The sequence below is a fragment of the Lepidochelys olivacea genome (genome assembly GCF_965140295.1).
Source record: "Lepidochelys olivacea isolate rLepOli2 genome assembly, chromosome: 19".
Taxonomy (NCBI): Eukaryota; Metazoa; Chordata; order Testudines; family Cheloniidae; genus Lepidochelys; species Lepidochelys olivacea.
Genome location: NC_140429.1, coordinates 11,367,037 through 11,388,407, shown reverse-complemented (window position 1 = coordinate 11,388,407; position 21,371 = coordinate 11,367,037). Strand labels below are relative to the sequence as shown.

Here is a 21,371-nt window from a genome sequence, read left to right as displayed (position 1 = left end):
CAGAGGCACTAGGACAACAACATTCCCTATCCTTACAAACAATATCCTGAGGATCTTCAGTCTAAGGTGGACAGGACCTTAGTCATGGTCTCATCTGACAGACCTGCAAAGAATAAAACCGCACAGAACTTAATTGCTCCTTCTCAAGAGGGATTTGAAGTGGTCCCCATTATTTCTCACCTTCCTGTTAGTGGCACAAAATGAAAGACAAGTTGTTTTGTTTACAAAAAGAGTCCTAAAATACTTTTATTTAATAATTAAAATTTGTCAACGGGAAGACAGATATACAATGCAATCATTTAGTCTAGAGAGATTTTGTACATCAGGGAAGCAATCTGGAAGTGCAATGCACCAGGTTCCATATTGTTTTCTATAAAGGGAACTTCAATCTTTGCCTCTTGCTTGTGAATCATTGTTTTTGGGGACTATGAGGGAATCTGAAGAAACAAGAAATTATCCCCAGTGACTCCTTGCTCTAAGAGTATGATGACTGAGATGAAACAAGATTAACTGGATCTCCTGGGGTGTGAAGGCAGCAGATGAGGGTGCCACATTACACCCCGTAGGACTGACCCAGCAGATACTTGGCACATCATGGAAGAAGGGCAGTACCAAGAACATGAAAAGGCCTCCACACTAGGCAGGCAGACATACATAGGATTCATGAGCACAGACCTCAAGCACACTAATGCCGACTGCTAGTCAGCACAAGCTCTGAGTGACCTCCAGCAAAGAGAGTGAACAAGCAACAAAACAAAACACACCAGTGATCCAACAATACAGAACCCTCCACCCCCCAGTAAAATCCCAAATCCCCCATATTCTTGAGTAACATCTCCCCCGCCTCATTCCAAGTGTCACTTCACCCCCACGGGACAAGTGCCGTGCACATCGCTACAGCTGTAGCTTATGTCAACATTAAAGACATTCAGTAAGAACTGATAAGAGAACATTCTCAGAAGACTGACTGGTTTTAAGGTCACTTTTTAAAACCTCTTCCTCTCCACAGTGTAATTCTTAAAATTTCCAGGAGGTTTCGCTATGAGAATAGGAAAAGGCAAGTTTCACCCTGATCCGGGAGAGTGTTAAAAAAAAAAAAAAAAAAAAATAGAGGAAGCCACAATCAAAGAAAACTTATTACATACCTCAACTTCCTGAAATTAAAAACAAAACTTTAAAAGGCAACCGTTGTTTCCTGTGTCTGTAGCTCCCATTAAACAAGACTTAATTGTCTCAAGACAAGGTCTGTTAGCACAGGAGCAGGTTCGTGGGTTTGGTTTTTGTAAAATAAAAAATTCAGTTTACAAGATGCAGCATATGTTGTTAAGATCTATACAATTTCCCTTCCAGGGCAACATATCATTGGTCAGTAGTGATTCAGAATATTAAGTACATTAAAAAGAAGCAAGCCAAACCAAAAATAGTCACATGTCAGTTTCCTGCCAGGTCAGCATTTTTTAAAAAGGTTTCCTTTGTACACAGCAAATATACACACGCTTCCCAGCTCTCTGGAACATCAGAGCTTAGATTATTTTTTCCCCCTTCCCAAAAAGGGAAAAACAAAAAGTTCCAACCAGTTTGTAAGGACTATTTACAGTGGAGAACAGGGCTCATCGGGAGCAATAAAGGGAGCTGGGGGAGGAGTGGAAGAGCTCAGTTCCAATGCCGGTGTGGTCCTCAGGAAGGTGAGCCGAGATGCCTGGATGCCCTGGGGAGTATTGCTGTATCATGCGAGGTATAGTGTTCAGTTCCAGCCTGATGGCACTCAAGATGCATTTGTTCCAGTGAAATGCTACATTCAGATAGGATCCCCTTGTGCCCCAGCTCAGAGCCCTTCTCTGGGTATGTTTTCAAGGCAAAGCTTGGATGAGCCCCAAGGTTCTCCTCCACTATATTGCCCAGTAGATGGAAATAGCACGCGCTTTCAATCCTCTCTCCTCTGGTCTCTCTCATTCCCTCTTCTGGAGGATCATGGCCGGTGGAACCTAAAATAGAAGAGTAAAACCAGTGTCACACCTGGAATTTGGGTAAACTGTAAGGAAATGTTATGGATGTTAAAATATCAGGAGGTCTTTAATAAACTGGTAGTGTCCCCGCACTGATGGTATGTAATCACTGGGCTCTCAGTGAGAATTTTAGAGGCACTTCAGGTCCCTGTATGACAATCCACCCCAGTGGGGACTGAGAGAAAGAACTTCTCCTGCACTGCCAAGCCAACACACTCCCAACTCTAGCCTGTGAGGAGCAGCTTTTCATTCTCCATTCACTTCTATGTAGAGACTGCAGAGCAAGTGGGAGGGAATTGTGATGGTATTTTCTGTAACATGGGCACCTGGCTACTTGTTTCACATACTAGTTAACAGCTGGTTAGTGGTGTATCAGCTTTTGCTCACTATTGAGTTACCGGGATTTGAACCCACAATGTACAGGTGAAAGGCTCTATAACCCATTATCCAGTCTCCAGGCCCACCATTTACAGGCAGGTGCACCCAAGAAGCTCCCCTACAACGGAGAAAGTGAAGATAAATATCTGTGAAAGCTGCATCTGGTTATTTCTCCCAGATGGGATTAAAGCCCATTACTCAATATTGAAGCTCAGACTTGCTCTTGGCTTAAGAGGCTCAAAGCACAGCTTTATGAGCAAGACGAGAAGCAGCTATGGCCTGTACGAAGACAAAGCACATGGGCTCCTGGAGTCTTGTCTCACTCACCGTGTGAAGTGTTTGCTGTCTTCATGGACTTGCATTTCAGAGCTTTTAAACTCATTCAGTTCCTTTCGGATGGCAGCCTGCACACAGGGGGAAAGAAATCCTTTCAGCTCACCCACACTGTTTATTCCCCCCACCACCACCGATTTACATAGACCCAGGACGTGCTGCATGTACAGATCTGCTTGTGGCTGGTCCGCACCATCTCAACTACTTTTAAGGAATAAAATGAAGGGCACATGTAGTTTTGAAATGGACAGGACTACCCACAGCCTCAATTTCCTCACCGTTGAAGAGGGAGCTTGCGGACAGCTATAACCCAAGTGAGGTACTGGAGATCAAACTCAGCAGCTCCCCCATTTTTTCTTCAACAACCCCTCTCAAAGCCTCAGGTTAACCCTAAAATACTGGCTAATCCCCAGATGCTTGATACCCTGAGGTATGCCCAGTTCCTAAGGGATGATGGTGCATGGAACTGGACTGAGACTTTCCTGCAGTGATCCTGATCAGGCCAGCCTCAGCCTGCCAAGAACTTCCCCCACTCTTCCCTGGGTCTTCCCAGCATCTGTACCCTGCTTCCTCCTGCTATAGGCTCCTGTCCACTCCTTCAGATCAAAGGCCAGAGCAAAAAGAGGGAGGTTGGGCTGGGAATTGGGAGAAAGCAGCATGGAGCCCAAACGGGCCTTGTGTGTAGAGAACAGGAAACTCTTGGTGTGCTGGTAGCGGGTGGGTGCTCAACAGGATGGGGCTAGGGAGATGGGATGAGTCATTCAGGAGACGGGAGGGAGACCAGGGTCCCACCACATGGAAGAGTTGAAGCAAAAAGAAGAAGAGCAAGTTTACTTTGCTTATATCCCTGAGCATGGGGTATCCAACATGGGGCTCCAAGGGTTGGGAAGAGTGTTCTCCCCATTACCTTGTCAGCGGGTGTGAGTTTTGTCCACGGCTTATCTGCTCTCCGGTCATAGTCCTGAGCATCTGTCACTTCCACATATTCATGAAACCTCAGGATCTTCCTAGCTTGCAGTTCAGCCACTGTAGGCCTTTGACTAAGCTGAAAGCAACAGAAGACAAGTCAGCTTCGACCATACTTGTCACCAATGTGCATTCTGGCCAAAGACCCCACCATTCAATCTTTTTTGTGCATATAAGAGAGATCACTAGACACTGATGTGGGATGCAAAAAAGCACCCCAGTATGGTCCTTAATGAAGAGTTAATAATTGCCTCATCAGTTAAGTGAGTCTATGGCAGTGTTTATAGTGTAAAAGGCACACAGGGCCAGGACGGCATTTCAAATGAGAGCTACAGGAACAGATGGAAGGGGGGACCTAGATACAGGAAACTGACCGTGTGGGATACACTCCTAACCTGATTCTAATGCAGGATTCCTCCCTACTGCCCCAGGGAATGGCAACATGTACTTAAGTTCCGTATTAATATGCTCTGTAAAAATTCCTTCCCAGCCACAAGTGTGGGACGAGTTTAACCCTGTCCCCGTGGGCTAGACCCATCTGGGATCAACAGCTAATCCCGTTGGTATATGGGAGACAGCAGCATTAGAATCTGGGATAGTCTGTCCATTTCACACCCCATTCTGGAAATAGTGTTCACAATTCTCGAACCTGGCTGCCTAAAGTTAGGTTCCTAAATCCACATCTAAGCATAGAAGAAGCATCTAAATAGAAGTGGCCTGTTTTTCCCGAGCTGCTGGACACAAATCCCACTGAAGATAATGGCTGCAAGCAGTTGCGGCTCCCATCAGTTTCTCTCAGGCATTTATTTAGGAACTTGATTTCAGGCCACCCAGTTTGAAAACCGTGGCCGCTGCTGTTTTAATGTGGAACTCCGACACTCCAGCGATAGGTGCAGTAGGAATATCTCGACTGACCAGACAAATTCCCAACTTGTTACAGTCAGAGGGCACTCAGGATAACCACAGAGCAGCCTCATGACTCCCCCACCCCTCTATGTTCTCTTAGGTGCTTACTACCGCCACCATCCACAACAGAGCAGAGAGACGGAAAACACCAAACGGAGCACTGCAGTACCTTTCTGGTGAGGCGGCGTTTAATCTCCCGCTTCTCAGCCTGCCGGTCGGCCTCATTTTTTTCTGGCAAAGGGGGAAAAAAATGTTTCATTTAAAGCAGTGCCTCGTTGAAAACCACTGTCAAGAGCTGAACACGGAAAACCAGCTTTTCATATCCGTGGACTATCTGCATCTCCTACCATCTGTCTGCAATAACTCCAGGCATGCTGAGAGCACTAGGGTCTGAGTCAGACATCCTTACTCAAACAGTCCATAGACTAAGGATAGCAGAATGGGCCTTACCTCAGGATGGTTCAGTAGCTAACCAGAGCCCTCTCCAGGCTAGCAGAGAACTCTGGGTAAAATTTTCTAAGGCACTGAGTGACTTTGGCTCCTATGGGCCTAAGTTACATTTTATAATAGGTGTTATATTTGGGGGCGAGGGGGAAGGAATTTTCAGTTATGCTAATGATTAAAGAGCAATACAGAGAAGGAAATTTCTGTTGAAAATCATCTCCAAGCTGACATTTTGTTTTCTAGAGTTGATTTTAAGTCTTGTCTCTTGTCACCATTTACACTGTTAACTCTAATTGCATTCATCATGGGCAACGAAGCTAGACAGACCATAGTCACCTGCTGTGTTTTATGCCGTAGCATGATGCAGTGATCTGTGGGCTGCACATATTGCAGTCGAATGTTTACACCCAAGCAAAACAGCTTTTCTTTAAAAATATCATGGGAAGAAATCGTGTGTGTTTCACAATCTTTCGGGTGTAAATTAGTGAACAGGGGCCTTTGAACTGTGCTTGAGTGTTCATACTATTGTCCAAGAAGCTTCAGTCAGGTCAGCGTTTGCTGGTACCCCACAGAAGGGATACAGAACAGTGCATTAACTCTAGCTCAGTAAACAGGGGCCTAGAACTCTGCTCTAAAACTGCAGAAGACATACATTCTACCCCTGCACCCCTCTGATGCTACAACTGAGAAACAGGGGGAAAAAAGCAGCAATACTTATGTGTTTGGGAGCTGTAGAGCAGTCGTTACTCACGTTGAAGTATGTTCCTTTGCTCCAGCTCTTCTGCTGTTGGTCTCTGACTTAGTCGCCTAAACAAGAGGAGATAAAAACCATTACACTTGCCCAGCCATATTCCTGTAGGACACACAGATGCCAATGCTCATTTGGAAGCAGCAGGGAGTAGAGTTAATACGATACTCACTTTAATCATCTTGCTCCCTTTTTTCATTACTGCTCAAACCAGACAATTCTTCCCTCCACCTGCTAACACAGCTTTTCACCCAGACAGCAGAATCCACTAGACTGAACTTGGCCTAAGTGGGTGCTGCTCCCGTGGAGCTGCCTGGGCCAGGCAGCAGTGGTGTAAGGAACACAGGACGGACAAGCTGGTCAAAAGTTGGGTGTAAATTGTCTCACAGTATAACTTCTAATGCACCTTTATTTGTTGGGCGCTTCAGATATGTTAACTTGCACGTGTGGGAGGGCTGGTGCGTAGCAGGAAGACAGCCCCCGTGAGGATGTCAGATAAAGCAGGGCACAGCTGCCATGTGTCTCACATGGAAACAGGTCACTGTTTTTTCCTTCTCCACCCCAAGGAGTGGGGGCACAATTGGGTGGCACAAGCTGACCCCACACTTAGCGCACCTGTAACCAGGGGCCTCTCTCCCCTGCCGCCTCGTGCTGTCTGGGTGCAGCAGAACACCCACACTGGCCAGGCTGGTAATGACTGCACAACTGCAGTCTGGAGCGGAGGAAGGTGAGAAGCTGCTGAGCTGGGCCAGTGGTGAGGCAGCAAGGTTGTTCAAGTATCTGGCTGCCTCCTTTCTCTCCGCAGGGGCTGAGGTGAGGAGGAGGAACAGGGAGCAGTGAGTGGAAGCAAAGAAGCCTCTGAAACATTTGGTATTGGCTACTGTCCAACAGGTACTGTGACATCGTATGCAATTCCTGTTTTTAGAACTGCCAGCACAGCAAGGGCTGAAGCAGCCCAGAATCATCATTGCAGTGGAATCCCAACTGGACACGAGGGAATCCAACTCAGCTGTGGACAAGACACTTTGCAGCCCTGCTTTAGTTTACACCCACAGAATTCCCACTCCTCCCCAGGCCAGATTCAGCCCTTGGGTAAGGGAGCTGCACCCTCTAACTTCAGGAAGTGCAGTACCAGCGTCACCCAGGGTCCCACAGAATGCCTACTCACAGCGAGCTAGATGATCTTGCCACTTGCACCTGTTTTCCAAATTACATCTGTCAAGTTGCTCACATCACTGCTCAATGTGGCTCCTCGAACTTTGTTTTTAACAGCACACTTCAACTCAGGAAATGAGAAGTCTGACAGGCTATGGGGGTAGGAAGAGTTGGCTCTTCCAGCTCAAATGGCTTCCCTCCCGAACAGTGGAAACTGTCCTGCATGAAATGTAAGCTTCTTGTCTTTACAATACTTCAGAGGGAAATGACACGCAAGCCTAGCACCCCAGCCCCAACGCAGCAGAGAAAAAGCCTCCTTGTTGCTACATTTCAGGCAAGCAGATTTCTTGGCTCACCCTTAGTTATGCCGAAGACAGAGGATTTTTCTTTTCCTCTGCATTTTGTACCTGATCAATGCTGTCCCAATCTGTTGCCGAATTTCATTCCACTCCTCCTTGCTTTTCCGAGGGAAAGCATTCTTTTCCTCCAGCTCCTGCTGCGTGGCCATGTTGCCCAGTTTCATGGCCAATGTATCTTTCCTCTTCACCTTGTTAGCTAGAGCGCCTGTGGGAAAGGGAAGAAGGGATCCTTGCATGAGTAAAGACAGGAGTGCTCCCACGCTGTAAAAAAGCAGCTGGATCCACAGGCCAGCCCGGCATCACACACACAATGGTCAAGTACCACAGCTCCTCTGTTGGCAGGAGCTGAATGTCACTAAGGTCATGCAGCTACAGTACAGCCTGCAGCATGGTAAAAGGAGTAACACCATCCTGTCTAGAGAGGGAGCTGGAAGGATGTGTGGTTACTATTTTGGTGGCATCCCCTGCTGGAATTTTCCCCATCAGGCAGGGATGTACATGGGCTGGTTGGCAGTTGGGGTATTTGAGGGAGTGTAGGCAGGTGGGAACATAACACAAGAACGGCCATACTGGGTCAGACCAATGGTCCATCTAGCCCAGTATCCTGTGTTCTGACAGTGGCTGGTGCCAGATGCTTCATAGGGAATGAACAGAACAGGGCAATTATCAAGTGATACATCCTCTGTTGTCCAGTCCCAGCTTCTGGCAGTCAGAGGCTTAGGGACACCCAGAGCATGGTGTTGCATCTCTGACCATCTTGGTTAATAGCCATTGATGGACTGATCTTCCATGAACATATCTAACTTTTTTTTTTTTTAAACCCAGTTATACTTTTGGCCTTCAGAATATCCACTGGCAACAAGTTCCACAGGTTGACTGTGTGTTGTGTGAAGAGGTGCTTCTTTATGTTTGTTTTATACCTGCTGCCTATTAATTTCATTGGGTGAACCCTGGTTCTTGTGTTAAGTGAAGGGCTAACCAACACTTCCCTATTCACTTTCTCCACACCATTCGTGATTTTATAGACCTCTATCATTTCCCCCTCCCCTGGCTTAGTTGTCTCTTTTCTAAAGTGGCCTGCACCAATCTCTTGTCATATAGAAGCTGTTCCACTCCCTTAAATCATTTTTGTTGCCTTTCTCTGTACCTTTTCCAATTCCAAATTGTATCTTTTTTGAGAAGGGGCGACCAGAACTGCACACAGTACTCAAGGTGTGGGCATACCATAAATTAGTGGGATTATGGTATTTTCTGTCTTGTTATCTATCCCTTTCTTAATGGTTCCTGACATTGTTAGCTTTTTTTTGACTGCCGCTGCACATTGAGTGGATGTTTTCAGAAAAGTCACGATGACTCCAAGAACTCTTTCTTGAGTGGTAACAGTCATCATCATTTTGTATGGACAGTTGGGATTATGTTTTCCAGGATGCATTACTTCCCACATTGTGGATAAGTAGCCTGTGAGGAAGCAAAGAGGCTAACACTTTGGGACACTGTACGGACCAGACTTTTGGTGTGGCTCTTGACGTGGCTAAGTGCAGTTGTGTGTGTAGGAGTAAAGCTGGCCTCCCAACGGTGAAACCTTACTGTTATGGCTTTCATCATCCTCTTCATCTTCCTCATCCTTATACAGGATGGGTCCCTCCGAGTCCGAATCACTCGTCCCCTCCTCTTCCTCCTGCAGGGGCTGTGGCATTAGCCTAGGAATGATTGTGACAGATGGTGCATCTCCAATGTAAACGTGAGGACCTGAACTCCGTTCGCCCTCCTGGTCTGCTTCCTCCTCTTCATCATCATCTGGACTAACAAAACGCGCACAATTATTATTGATTTTAAAAATGACAATGATTCACTCTGAGGTCAGGGATTTGTTCCATCCCCAGCCGCAGCGACAATTTAAACTGAAGCCTCTCTATGGAAGGCAGGTCACAAGCGCTGTAACCCCTTCCTAGTCAGTGGCTGTTTGCCTGCGGCTGCTGCCCCCCTTTTACCCCCACACTCTTTCATGGAAGCCCTGCTGAACTACGAGCAAGAGTACTTAGATTTCCTTACCCTCCTGTGGCACCTTCCCTCCAGGGATGTCAACATGCTTTAAACATTCATGAATTGCAGCAACTGAGACAGAGATTGCGGGTGGGATTTTCAAATGAATTTACGGGACTTAGGGGGTTAAAGAGCCCAAGTCAAGAAGCTTCCTTCGGTGCTTTGTGGCAAGTCCAAAACAGTGGCAGGTTGAAGGAGCTCTGCTCAAAGGCCCGTGCTGCAATCCCTGCCTCATCCCTCCTTCCTGAAGAGTCGGAAGGACTCCGGGCTCAGCAAGCACCAATTCAAGGAGATGCATGAGATGTCTGAGGCACTTGGGGCTAACCCCGTCACCCTCTAATCACCAGCCAACCCCATTTGGGGTTTCAGGGTTCAAACCTGCTGCCAAACCCAAGCAGAGTGTGTGGGGGGGGTGGGGAGATGGGAATGACCACATCAAATTCCAAGCAGTCTCTCTAGGCCAGGGGTGGGCAAACTTTTTGGCCCGAGGGCCACATCTGGGTGTGGAAATTGCATTCAGGGCCATGAATGTAGGGCTGGGGCAGGGGGTTGGGGTGCAGGAGGGCACTCAGGGCAGGAGGTTGGGGTGTGAGGTGCAGGAGGGATTCGGGCTGCGGGCTCCAACCCAGCACCGCTTACCTGGTGTGGCTCCGGGGTGGCAGCAGTGTGCAGCGGGGCTGAGACAGGCTCCCTGCCTGCCTTGGCCCCGCGCCACTCCTGGAAGCGGCCAGCACCATGTCTCTGCTGCCCCTAGGAGAGGGGTAGAGGGCTCCGCGCACTGCCCTCACCTATGGGTTCCACACCCGAAGCTCCCATCGGCCGGGAACAGGGAACTGCAGCCAATGGGAGCTTCGGGTGTGGAACCCAAAGGTGAAGGAAGCACGGGGAGCCTTCTGCCCCCGACCCCCATCCTGGGCCGCAGGGACATGGTGCCGGCTATGCCATGGGGGTGGCAATCCCATGGGCCGGATCCAAAGCCCTGAGGGGCCAGATCCAGCCCGTGGGCCGTAGTTTGCCCACCCCTGCTCTAGGTCATCAGAAGCAGGTCATGGCTGAATGAAGAAACTGAGGATCTCACTTTGTCTCGTCAGTGCAATTAAATACCTAGATTCCTCTGAACTGTTTTTGCTTTTCCTGCCTAGCGTACCAAGGTGATGATCATTTCTCCAAACACTCAATTCCCGTGGCACTTTCCACAATCATAGGTCTTGCTCTAGGACGTGGAGCGCAGCGTTCCCACACCACAGTGCAGGCTGCTGTGTGCCCGGCTATCCCCCTACCCGTCAGTGCTCCTGCATGCACAGAGTCTGCACTCACACTTTCAGCATCTCGATGGTGACTGGCAGCGACCTGGCCCGGCCCAGGGTGCTGTTGTCCTCGTAGGGGCTGTCACTTTCAAAGAGCAGCGAGTGAGCCCTGTGCGACCCCTCTGCAGGTGGGGTAACTGGCAGGGGGCTCGTCAGCGCCTGCTGGATCCGGATGTGCAGTGGGATTTGGAGCAGCCGCATTGGCAAGTGAGGTTCTCCGAACCCCTGCTCTGCCGCCCACTTGGGCACTTCCAGTGACCTGAGATCTTCCTGTGTAGGGGTCTCCTTGGGCAGTTCCAGGGAGAGCTGGGGTTCCGTCACAGGGCTGGAGGCAGGCAGGGGCGTGCGCGGGGGCTCGGGAGGTATGTGGCTGGGCAATGGCGGAGAAGGCGACGGTGGCGGGTGAGACACGGTGATATGCACTGGTATCGATGCGGGACGAGTAGCTGTCACTACCCTATCACTTGGTGGTTTCGAGGCAGCACTTGACTCCAGTGAGGGTGCCATGTTAGATGGAATGCCTCTCTTGGGTGGTAGGGGCGGGGAAGGCTTTGTTAAGCCCATACTACTGTTCACTGCTTGAGACAGTTCAGCTGGAAAAGAAGAGAGATCCCACATTTTATTAGGGCTTTGCCATAGTGCTGGACCCTCACTCATCCACTGGCTGAGCACTGAAAGCACTCAGGAGGCTACAGGATCCAGTGGTTAGAAGCAGGCAGATTCTGACCCACTGAGACCTTGATCAGTTCACATGACCTCCTGCAGTCTCAGCTGCTTGCTCCCTAAAGCCAGATGCCAGAGGTAACTGGGCAGGGTGGATAAAAATCAATGATTTTTTTAAAAAAAATTTTTAAATCAGATTTTTTTATTTAAATTTTTTTTTTATAAAATGCTTTTTGAGGAAAAAACACCTATCTAAAGATAGTTTTAATTAAGATATATTATAGCTCAAAGATATTTCATCATGGAATAGGGATTATAAATTCTAATTCTATAGTATGAGACAATACATTCATGTAATGTTTAAGAAAAGTTTTGTAAATGAATTCCAATAGTTCATGGATTAGGGACCCAATCTTATGGAGCTCCAGGGGCTTCTGTAGAAATTATTTAGGTTAATCTTTCTACCTACCCAATGGGACTCAGTACTCAGTCTAGAAGATACCATCCGAGATGCTTAGTTTTGCAGTTCTCAAACTGTGGATTTGTGTCTCCAAAGGTAACATGCTCGTTAACAGCAAAAAGGTTTTTTTAAATAAATAAATATAAAGAGGTGAGAAACAACAGACCTCAACTCTATTGTCCCTCCGCAAATTTGTGTACACAGAGTCAATTTCTTACCTCTCTAAAAGTGCAAAGTTTTAAAAAGTTCAACGAATAGATTGTTGGGGGCGGAATAGATCTGGACAAGAAGTCTGGAGATAAATGTGAGAAGCGAGGGACATATGCTTTTTTGTTAAACTATTATATGTTTGCTGTTGAAGAAAAAAATCCAGAATACTTAACATTGTTGTTTTAGTTAACTAAAACAATTTAAATGTTTGTCTAGTGATGTTCTCTTCCTAATACAGTATGGCAAGAAAATCCTCCAAATAGTAATGATTAATCTGTTGAATTGGAGATAGTTCATCTCCCAATGACTTCATAAATATCTGTTTCAATTACCTCTGGTAAATGAAATAACCAAACAATAATTCATTTTCTGATATAGATGTAAAACTAATCTGAAAAGTTTTCAAAATAAAATCACTTTAAAAATGTATAGTGTGTACCTTCTAAAGATGAAACCTACATCTATCTCTGAGTTGTGAAGAATATGTATTAAGGTTATAACCACCAACAAGAATGCACTTTTATGGAGAAAACCATGATTAAATCGAGTCTTCCTGACTAGTGATTTAAATCAAATTCACCCTGTAACTGGGTGGCAAAGCTTCTCACTTGCTCTTCTAGCTACTAAGGTAAGAAGTCAGGACAGCAGCCAAGAGTGAGCAGGCTGGAAGAGCTCCTGCTTGTTTTGCTGCTTTGCATGGAAGGTTGGCTTGGCGAGAGTGCAACAGGAGGGCCAGCTCCAGGAACGGCTGCGTTCCTTGGGCAGGTGCAGGACATGCGGATCAGTATGCTGCTCACTTAGCAAAGGAATGAATGCAACCAGGGCACTTTGTGCCTACATTTACAGCCAACACCCAAAAATGGAATTTGATATAACATCCCCAACAAAACCCTGGACTTAAAGCTTTTCCTTTCATACAACACTTTTAGAGTATTGCTATTTGAAGACAAAAGTCGGTGGGACTGAAACGCTAACATGCTCACACTCAGTTTAGCTGTCAGAGCTAGCCACAGAGAACATTACTGCTAGCCACTCCTCTCCAACATGAAAGTGCTTTCCCTATTCTACGTGTACTCAATGCTGGGTCACCATAAATCCTGTTACCAGCTTACCCCTCATCTATGGTTCTACTGTGGTCACTAGTATCTAAGGCAGAGCTGACATCATAAATCATCATGTGTCCAGAGGGGTTTATAGGACCCATAAAATCTACAGCTTGGAAAGTCCCTTCCCGATTTGTGGGGCAGGCCTGAATTTAACGCAGGGGTCTGTGCTGTTTGATGCTGATCCAGGAGAGAATGACGAGAACAATGTGACTAGGGGAAGAGGGCTGGGGCCCAAATGTAATGTAATGTAATGTATCCCATCCCATCCAGAAAATATAGTCTTCAGTAGTGGCTCCCAAAATTGGAGACCTCACACTTGGTATATCACTTCTGTCCTACAGGAGAACACCCAGTGTTTAAAAAGGACACTGGACTCTTGCTGCAGTGCAGAGCCCTGCAGTGGGACTGGTATCCCGTGGGTCCCTTGGGACCCACTGCCATAATAGTGGGAGTAGGTGGGAGTGGGATTAAAAAAAGTCATGCACTGGGCTCTTCAGCAGTGGCTTCTTGGCCTTTAATATTTATGCAGTAGCAGCTTCTAAGGGTTGAAAGGTCAATTTTCCTCCTACCAAACTGCTTGGAAAACGTCAGTTTTCTTCCGTGTCTGCTTGTTTTCACCACCACAATCACATCTGTATCAACACATTCCCCAGATCTGAAACAAGAGCTCCTAGTCCAGTGGTGCTGCAGAACCACAAATGGCAGCAAGAGATGAGGAGATTGTGCTTTCTGGGAAGACTGCAGTAATACAAAGGTGGACGCATTTTTCAGATGTTTCGAATACACAGACTTTTCCCTTACAGATTAAGGCCAGGATCCTGTCTAGTGCTGAGTGTCCTCAGCTCCCACTGGCTTCTGCTTTCAGTGCTACTCAAAGCCAGATAGGATCAGCCCTAAGAGGTCATGTTTGGGAACTAAGAGCCTGATTCTGAGAGGAGCCAAGTAGCCAGCACCTCCCATAAATGGGCGTTAGAAAAGCAGAGCACGCACAGGACTAGGACCTACTGCAAGTGTCCTGTGAATCCAATCTGTCTCCGGTCATGGGTAAGGCAAAGGGGTCTTTCTCACTGGGCTAAAAATTAGTTTCACTGCACCCAGGACAGTACAAACTCCTCTGACCCAACACAGAAGCCAACATATTACTCTAGTAAAGGCTAAACTAGCCACTTTGGTGTGAACAACAGCTGCCCCTGTACCTGGCATGGCCTTGACAGAATCCATGCATACACTGTGAACTACTGTTGTGTACAAGTTAAGTTATGTGAAAGTTAGCATTTCCTGAGCCTATCCTGCCAGGAAGTCTCATTTAAGAGGCCAGCAGCATAGGAGCCTAACGTACGGAATGAGGAAGCAGAGATGAAAGAGACGGGTTATGTTAGCCATGGTCACTTTTTTTCAGTGCGGGGCTGTTCCCTTCCATTTTGTGCTCTGTTACCTAATTTTTATTCTGTCAGTCAATGGGGCTTTCACCACTTCCTTTGGGAGCCTATTCCCCAATCTCACCATTGGGTAACACTTCTAGACATTCAGGCTGTATATTCCTTTGCCTAATTCAAATCCATTGTTCCTAGTTATACCTTTACTATCTGTTAAATATTTTCTTCCCCTCCTTAGTGTTTACACCATCCAAATACACGTCCTTTCAATTTCACTCGTTAGTGAAACTATGCGGGTTTGATACTGCAAAAAGACCAACTCCAATCTTGCTTTCAATACTTTTGTATCAGAAACAGCATTGTGTTGAGTATTTAAATGTAGGTCTGTACAGAGCACAATTGTGAAATCAGTCCCTGTTTGAATGGGGATTCTCAACAGGCAAAGCAAGCAAAACAGGTGCAGAGCTCTTCAGCTCTACTTACATGTAACTCCTCACTCCCTCCACACCCTCTGCCATAGGTGTCTAAGGCCCTACCCTGGAGATAGCAGCAGTATGACACTTTGCTGTCTTTCATTATATTTTTTTCTCAGCACTACCTGCAATTAATGCTCATGCATTTCAAATACCACCCATGTTGTGTGCAAGCAGCTTAAGCAAGCAAAGAAGGTATTCCTTGCGTGCACAACAGGAATGGTCAGACTAGTTTTATTATCTGGCAAACAGCAGTTTAATACCATGCAAAGTTCAACTGTAAAACCTGCTAGAGCAGAGCGCATCCCAGAGCAGAAAAACTAAATTATTTGGTTCGTATTTATTTTTTAGTCTGGAGAAGTAGCATTATTTGCTTGTGGAAACGAACACACTGATCTAAGCCTACTGCAAGTAGGTCCTGCGCCGGCTTTCTCGACACAGCTCTGCCAATGCCTCCCAAACAAGATCTGCACAAGCCCAGCCACCACTATGGATGGATTCATTTCACAGCTCTGCCCATACATCTCAGTCCTGATCTGTGGCACTCCCTGCTACTCCTGTCCAAAGACTAGCTGTGCAGTGCGTTGTCCTTTAACGGCTTCATTCAGTCCACTTAACACATTTCACTTGTGACTTACTCAAGATTTAACCAAGGCATCTAAGAGACCAATACGTAATATTGGGCTAACTGCATGACAAGAAACTCCCCTCAACATGTTCTGTTAAAACAGGTTTGGAAACAGATGCATTTAATTCTTTACTTAACCAGCACTGTGAAGAATCAGCTCTTAATTTACGTTTTAGTGCTATACGATTTGCCAGATGGGCAGCCCTGCAGCCTGAATTTCTCAGTTTATCCATAGCAGCAAGGGGGGCATGCTTCCCCAACATCCCTGCCTTGCCAATGCACTTTGAGGAAGCACCTCAAGAAGCAAGGGGGCAGTTCAGACTCCATGGTCCACTCCGAGTCCTTTGCCTTGCTGCTGCAACTGGCAGCAAGGGCACTGATCCATGCCAAATACCACAGTAGTTTGTCATGTGGATATTTCCCACTGGGACTTACCAGTTCATTAGGACACCAAACAGCTGTAACCATCAACTTCCACTGACCATATAAACTGGTGATTTAGAGGTGAAAGCCTTCTAACACCCACTAATGACAGGTTTCAGAGTAACAGCCGTGTTAGTCTGTCTTCGCAAAAAGAAAAGGAGTACTTGTGGCACCTTAGAGACTAACCAATTTATTTGAGCATAAGCTTTCGTGAGCTACAGCTCACTTCATCGGATGCATACTGTGGAAAGTGTAGAAGATCTTTTTATACACACAAAGCATGAAAAAATACCTCCCCCCACCTCACTCTCCTGCTGGTAATAGCTTATCTAAAGTGACCACTCTCCTTACAATGTGTATGATAATCAAGGTGGGCCATTTCCAGCACAAATCCAGGGTTTAACAAGAACATCGCGGGGGGGGGGGGGGGGAGTAGGAAAAAAACAAGGGGAAATAGGTTACCTTGCATAATGACTTAGTTGGGGGCTGAAGGTGACGGCTAGTAGCATTCTGTTATTTTCTTTGTTAGGCCTGTCCTGTATTTTCTTTGTTAGGCCTAACTACTACAGGACAGGCCCAACAAAGAAAATAACAGAACGCCACTAGCCGTCACCTTCAGCCCCCAACTAAAACCCCTCCAACGCATTATTAAGGATCTACAACCTATCCTGAAGGATGACCCAACACTCTCACAAATCTTGGGAGACAGGCCAGTCCTTGCCTACAGACAGCCCCGCAACCTGAAGCAAATACTCACCAGCAACCACACACCACACAACAGAACCACTAACCCAGGAACCTATCCTTGCAACAAAGCCCGTTGCCAACTGTGCCCACATATCTATTCAGGGGACACCATCATAGGGCCTAATCACATCAGCCACACTATCAGAGGCTCGTTCACCTGCACATCCACCAATGTGATATATGCCATCGTGTGCCAGCAACGCCCCTCTGCCATGTACATTGGTCAAACTGGACAGTCTCTACGTAAAAGAATAAATGGACACAAATCAGATGTCAAGAATTATAACATTCATAAACCAGTTGGAGAACACTTCAATCTCTCTGGTCACGTGATTACAGACATGAAAGTTGCGATATTACAACAAAAAAACTTCAAATCCAGACTCCAGTGAGAGACTGTTGAATTGGAATTCATTTGCAAATTGGATACAATTAACTTAGGCTTGAACAGAGACTGGGAGTGGCTAAGTCATTATGCAAGGTAACCCATTTCCCCTTGTTTTTGCCTACTCTGCCCCCCCCCCCCCCCGCGATGTTCTTGTTAAACCCTGGATTTGTGCTGGAAATGGCCCACCTTGATTATCATACACATTGTAAGGAGAGTGGTCACTTTAAATAAGCTATTACCAGCAGGAGAGTGAGGTGGGGGGAGGTATTTTTTCATGCTTTGTGTGTATAAAAAGATCTTCTACACTTTCCACAGTATGCATCCGATGAAGTGAGCTGTAGCTCACGAAAGCTTATGCTCAAACAAATTGGTTAGTCTCTAAGGTGCCACAAGTCCTCCTTTTCTTTTTGCCAACACCCACTAACAATCCCAAGCCTTCCAGTCCAGCACAGCTGATAAATTCCCGCATTGGTGGAAGATTAAAGACTCTTTATAACAATAGTGATTTTTAATCTCAATCACTACCCTTAACAGAAAAACTAGAGACTGCCTCCCTTGATCAGCTGCTGGATACATCTGTGCTAGGCAGATCGTTCAATTTGTAGTGCCTCTTGAAAGTAATTAATGTTTGCCCTGTGCTGATGGAACCAGCATCAACAGAGCTCATCCAGTTTCCACGCTTGTCCAGTGGTCAAGCTTTGAAGATCCTCGATCAGCTCACAGACATTCGAGACATGATACTGTATGAACACAGCAACACAAATCTTCCCTTCCAAACAGAGTTTGCAATCTCAAAGAACAAAAGAGCATCCTAGGTCTGACTGACAGCCAGTTGCAAAGACGACGACACTTACCTATTAAAGGGTTGCTATTTCTGTTCACAGGCTTCGGGGGCGGGATGGGGGGCTGTTTGGCGGGCACCACGCTGGTTGTACTTGTGGCAGCAGTAGTGTTAGTGCTGGCAAGAGCAGGGGGCACAGTCCTGGGGGCTGGGCAAGGGGCGACTGTGGAACTGACCGTCTTGGATATGCTGGTGGTGGCAGTAACAGTAGAGGAGGATGCAGTCCTTGTGGTGCGGCTGGCAGGGGCGGGATCCCTCACCTGCACATCACTTGCCTCCTGAGAAGAGGACAAGGGTCTTTTTGGAGGAAGCAAAGGCTGTTTGGGTGCTTGCGGCTCATGAGGAGGCTCCATTTCTGAACTGGGATTGCTACTGGATGAGCCTGCAAAGTGAAACACAAAACAAGTGCTCAGAGAGATTGGTGAATGAGGGGACCCAAGAGAAGAGATTTCAAAACGGGTATTTCTTTGTGAGAAACTGAAGCAAGCCTGATTTCCTACCTAGTCTTTTATTTGGTTCCTCAACTGGAACAGACTTTCTAAGACTTGACTTCTTCTCAACCTCTTCCTCCAAGTTTGACACCCCAGAACCACCAATGGGGACTGTATGCCCATTCTTCAATGCAGTATGGCTGAGTTTGTCTGGTTCCTCTCCATCTGTGAGGGGGTGGGGAATGAACAGAAAACCATCAGAAAAGGCAAAGGATACTGAATACTTAGTCCTGCCATGAGAGCAGGGGACTGGACTAGATGACCTCTCAAGGTCCCTTCCAGTCCTATGATTCTATGATCTGAAGTCTGAGAAGGTACACACCTATCAATAGGCAGTGAACTGGCAATAGATTGCTAATGACTATATTTAAAAATCTGCAAGTATCCACAACACTCCTTTTACTTCTGGAATATCTGGTCCTAGAATTACTTTCTGCATAAAATAGCACATGGTAACATCAGCACCAAGTTAGTTTGGAGCTCTTGATTTCAACAATGTGCTAAAAGACAGTATAGGGCCTAATCTCCTGTAACTCTAGTGTGTAGTATCATTTATTCCAACAATCTGTTTATTCCCCCATCAGTCTCCTGCACAATGGACTCATTTACAAAGGAATATATTTACAAGATTCAAAGATAGGATGGCCTTCAAGGCCAGCACTATCCCATGATCAGCAGTCCAGGAGTAGTTGCAATCAAGCTCTGGGCAGCCTTTTATGTCAGCTTACTTTAAGGGCTTTCTAATAAACCCCTGTACTCTGCTACGTTACAGAACTCAAAATGCTGGCCAGGTTTCCACTGTATGTACAATAGATTTGTTCTGACGACAAGATTCAGTCAGTGTTCCCAGGGCACTGATACCTTCCATATTGGTTTGTACATGGCGTTCCTGCAGCATTTGCCCTGGAGAATGATGAGCAGCCCGAAACACTTGAACAATGGGGAAGAAGAGTTTCCTTAAACAAAGTCCCATCTCGCCTACCTTCCTTTCTGATTGAGGTCCAGCACGTGTTTCCAAACCCTTCGTCAACCTTAAAACTTACTACTTCTTACCATGTCTCCTAAAGCAGTGTTCTCTCAACTCTGAAAGCTGAGCATTTCTTCAGGAAAACAAAGCCAGCCACACACCCCTTCAGCCCTGCCATACAGTATTACAGAAGCTCTCCCCACTGACATAGCGCTGTGCACACAAGCGCTTGTGTAGGTGGAATTTGTGTCACTCCAGGGGGTGATTTATTCACACCTGAGTGACATAAATTTTGCTGACATAAGTTGTAGTGTAGACATAGCCTTAGTTGTCACCTTGATGGGACACATTTTTTCCACTCTCAGCTATTGTTTCAAGCACTCTGAGAACTCAGGCAGATGTTGCTGTGTTCGTTAAATTTGCTTAAGCTTGGTCTACACTTAAAAGTTAGGTTGACATAGCTACGGTTCTTCACACCCCTGAGCACTGTAGTTAAGACAACCTAACCCCCAGCGTAGGCATGGCTAAATCAATGGAAGAATTCTTCTGTCAACCTAGCCACCGCTGCTCAGAGGTGGATTACCTATGCTGATGGAGAAACCTTTTCCGTCTTTGTAGGAATGGTCTGCAGTATGGCACGACAGCAGCATAGCTGTGCCACTGTTGTGCCAGTAGCATAGACATGGCCTTAGTGTTTTTATTGTTTTCTTCGCAAACATGAGACTTTCATTTTAAAACTGAAGCCAGGACTCTGGAGGACAATCCAGAGGGCCATCTGACTAGTCCTTCATTCCCTCCATACGAGTTCCCTCACGCAGGGAAACACTGCTCTAAAATCTGTCAATCTGCCTATCATCTCCCTCAGACAGTTCCCTAGATATTACACCCCCCGCCCCTCCTCAGCTATTCCAACTCTCTCCTAATGCCTTCCCATATTCTCCAGGCTCCGGCATTTACAGAATGCTGCTGCTGGCTTTCTCATTCCCTCACCCCCAGCCATTTCAATTCCAGAGGCTTTCCATAATCTAATTCAAAACGGTCGTCTTTGCTTTTGAAGCCCTCCATGAGCTTGGGCCAGCCTGCCTCAAGGACTTTGTTTGCTGCCCTTGCTCATCTGGCACTCACTCCCTATGTCCCCACTGTGGATAAACCACTTTCTCTACACCTCTTCCCCACACAGCCCTCCTGTATCTGCCACAACTCCACCTATCTTCACATCCCATCTGAACACATCTTCGCTACCCTGGCCAGCTGCTCTCCTTTATTTATGTTACAATTTAGAGTTTTGCCTGCACTGTTTGCAATTTGTAAGGTGAATACTAGACACAAGGCAGCTGCGTAGAACTGAATAAAGGACAGCAAAGAAGTTTATTAAAATGAGCCACTAAGACCTGACTGTCAGAACCCAGGAGCCAGCAGAGTGCATGCAAGTGGATAAAAACTCTCTCTTCTCTCCAGAACACTTACCTTTCAGAAAATACACTGATTATCTGAGAGCAGGATTTAAAAGTGCGATCAATTGTAGAAACCTTCCACTGACTTGCAACAAAAATATTAAAGAGTCCATCTCTAATTTCTGTAATTTAAAAATCTATCCACCTGACAGTGCTCGCCTGGTCCCACACTTTATTTCTGGCACTTTGTTTAATCTTATTGTAACTGTCTCCTCCACTTCCTAACCCAGGTCATGCGACTGCTGCCAAAACACAAAATTCTATATCTTACCAATACTCCTGCATGCCACCCCCTTGTTACACCTCAGAACACTCCCCATCTGTCATCTCTCTCAGGAAATTTATATCAAGCTTATGTTTTCGCTTCCTCAGTTTCATCCCATGACCTCTCATTACACACCTTTGAACACACAAAATTCCTCCCTTAACTTGGTGTTTACAAGGTTCAAATACTCATGGACTACTTCAGTCATATTTCACCCCATTTCGCTAATGTTTT

General features: G+C 46.4%; 1 protein-coding gene across 8 annotated transcripts in view; it reads right to left on the bottom strand.

The window, feature by feature from the left end:
• Positions 1-238: 238 nt before the first annotated feature.
• PHACTR4 (phosphatase and actin regulator 4) overlaps positions 239-21,371 on the bottom strand; it is a gene marked incomplete at its 3' end in the record, with an annotated part of 99,197 nt that continues 78,064 nt past the window's right edge. For 7 of the 8 annotated variants that reach the window (XM_084609634.1, XM_084609631.1, XM_084609632.1 and 4 more), the window contains 10 exons: positions 18,461-18,616; positions 17,974-18,342; positions 10,656-11,238; positions 8,883-9,097; positions 7,344-7,500; positions 5,785-5,840; positions 4,759-4,820; positions 3,625-3,762; positions 2,712-2,788; positions 239-1,985 (listed from right to left, as the gene is read on the bottom strand). In XM_084609634.1, coding sequence (XP_084465760.1) covers positions 1,970-1,985; positions 2,712-2,788; positions 3,625-3,762; positions 4,759-4,820; positions 5,785-5,840; positions 7,344-7,500; positions 8,883-9,097; positions 10,656-11,238; positions 17,974-18,342; positions 18,461-18,616 — 1,829 coding nt within the window. Of the gene's footprint in view, positions 1,986-2,707; positions 2,789-3,624; positions 3,763-4,758; positions 4,821-5,784; positions 5,841-7,343; positions 7,501-8,882; positions 9,098-10,655; positions 11,239-17,973; positions 18,343-18,460; positions 18,617-21,371 lie in introns of those variants that run through there. The other variant, XM_084609629.1, reaches the window with a different exon arrangement.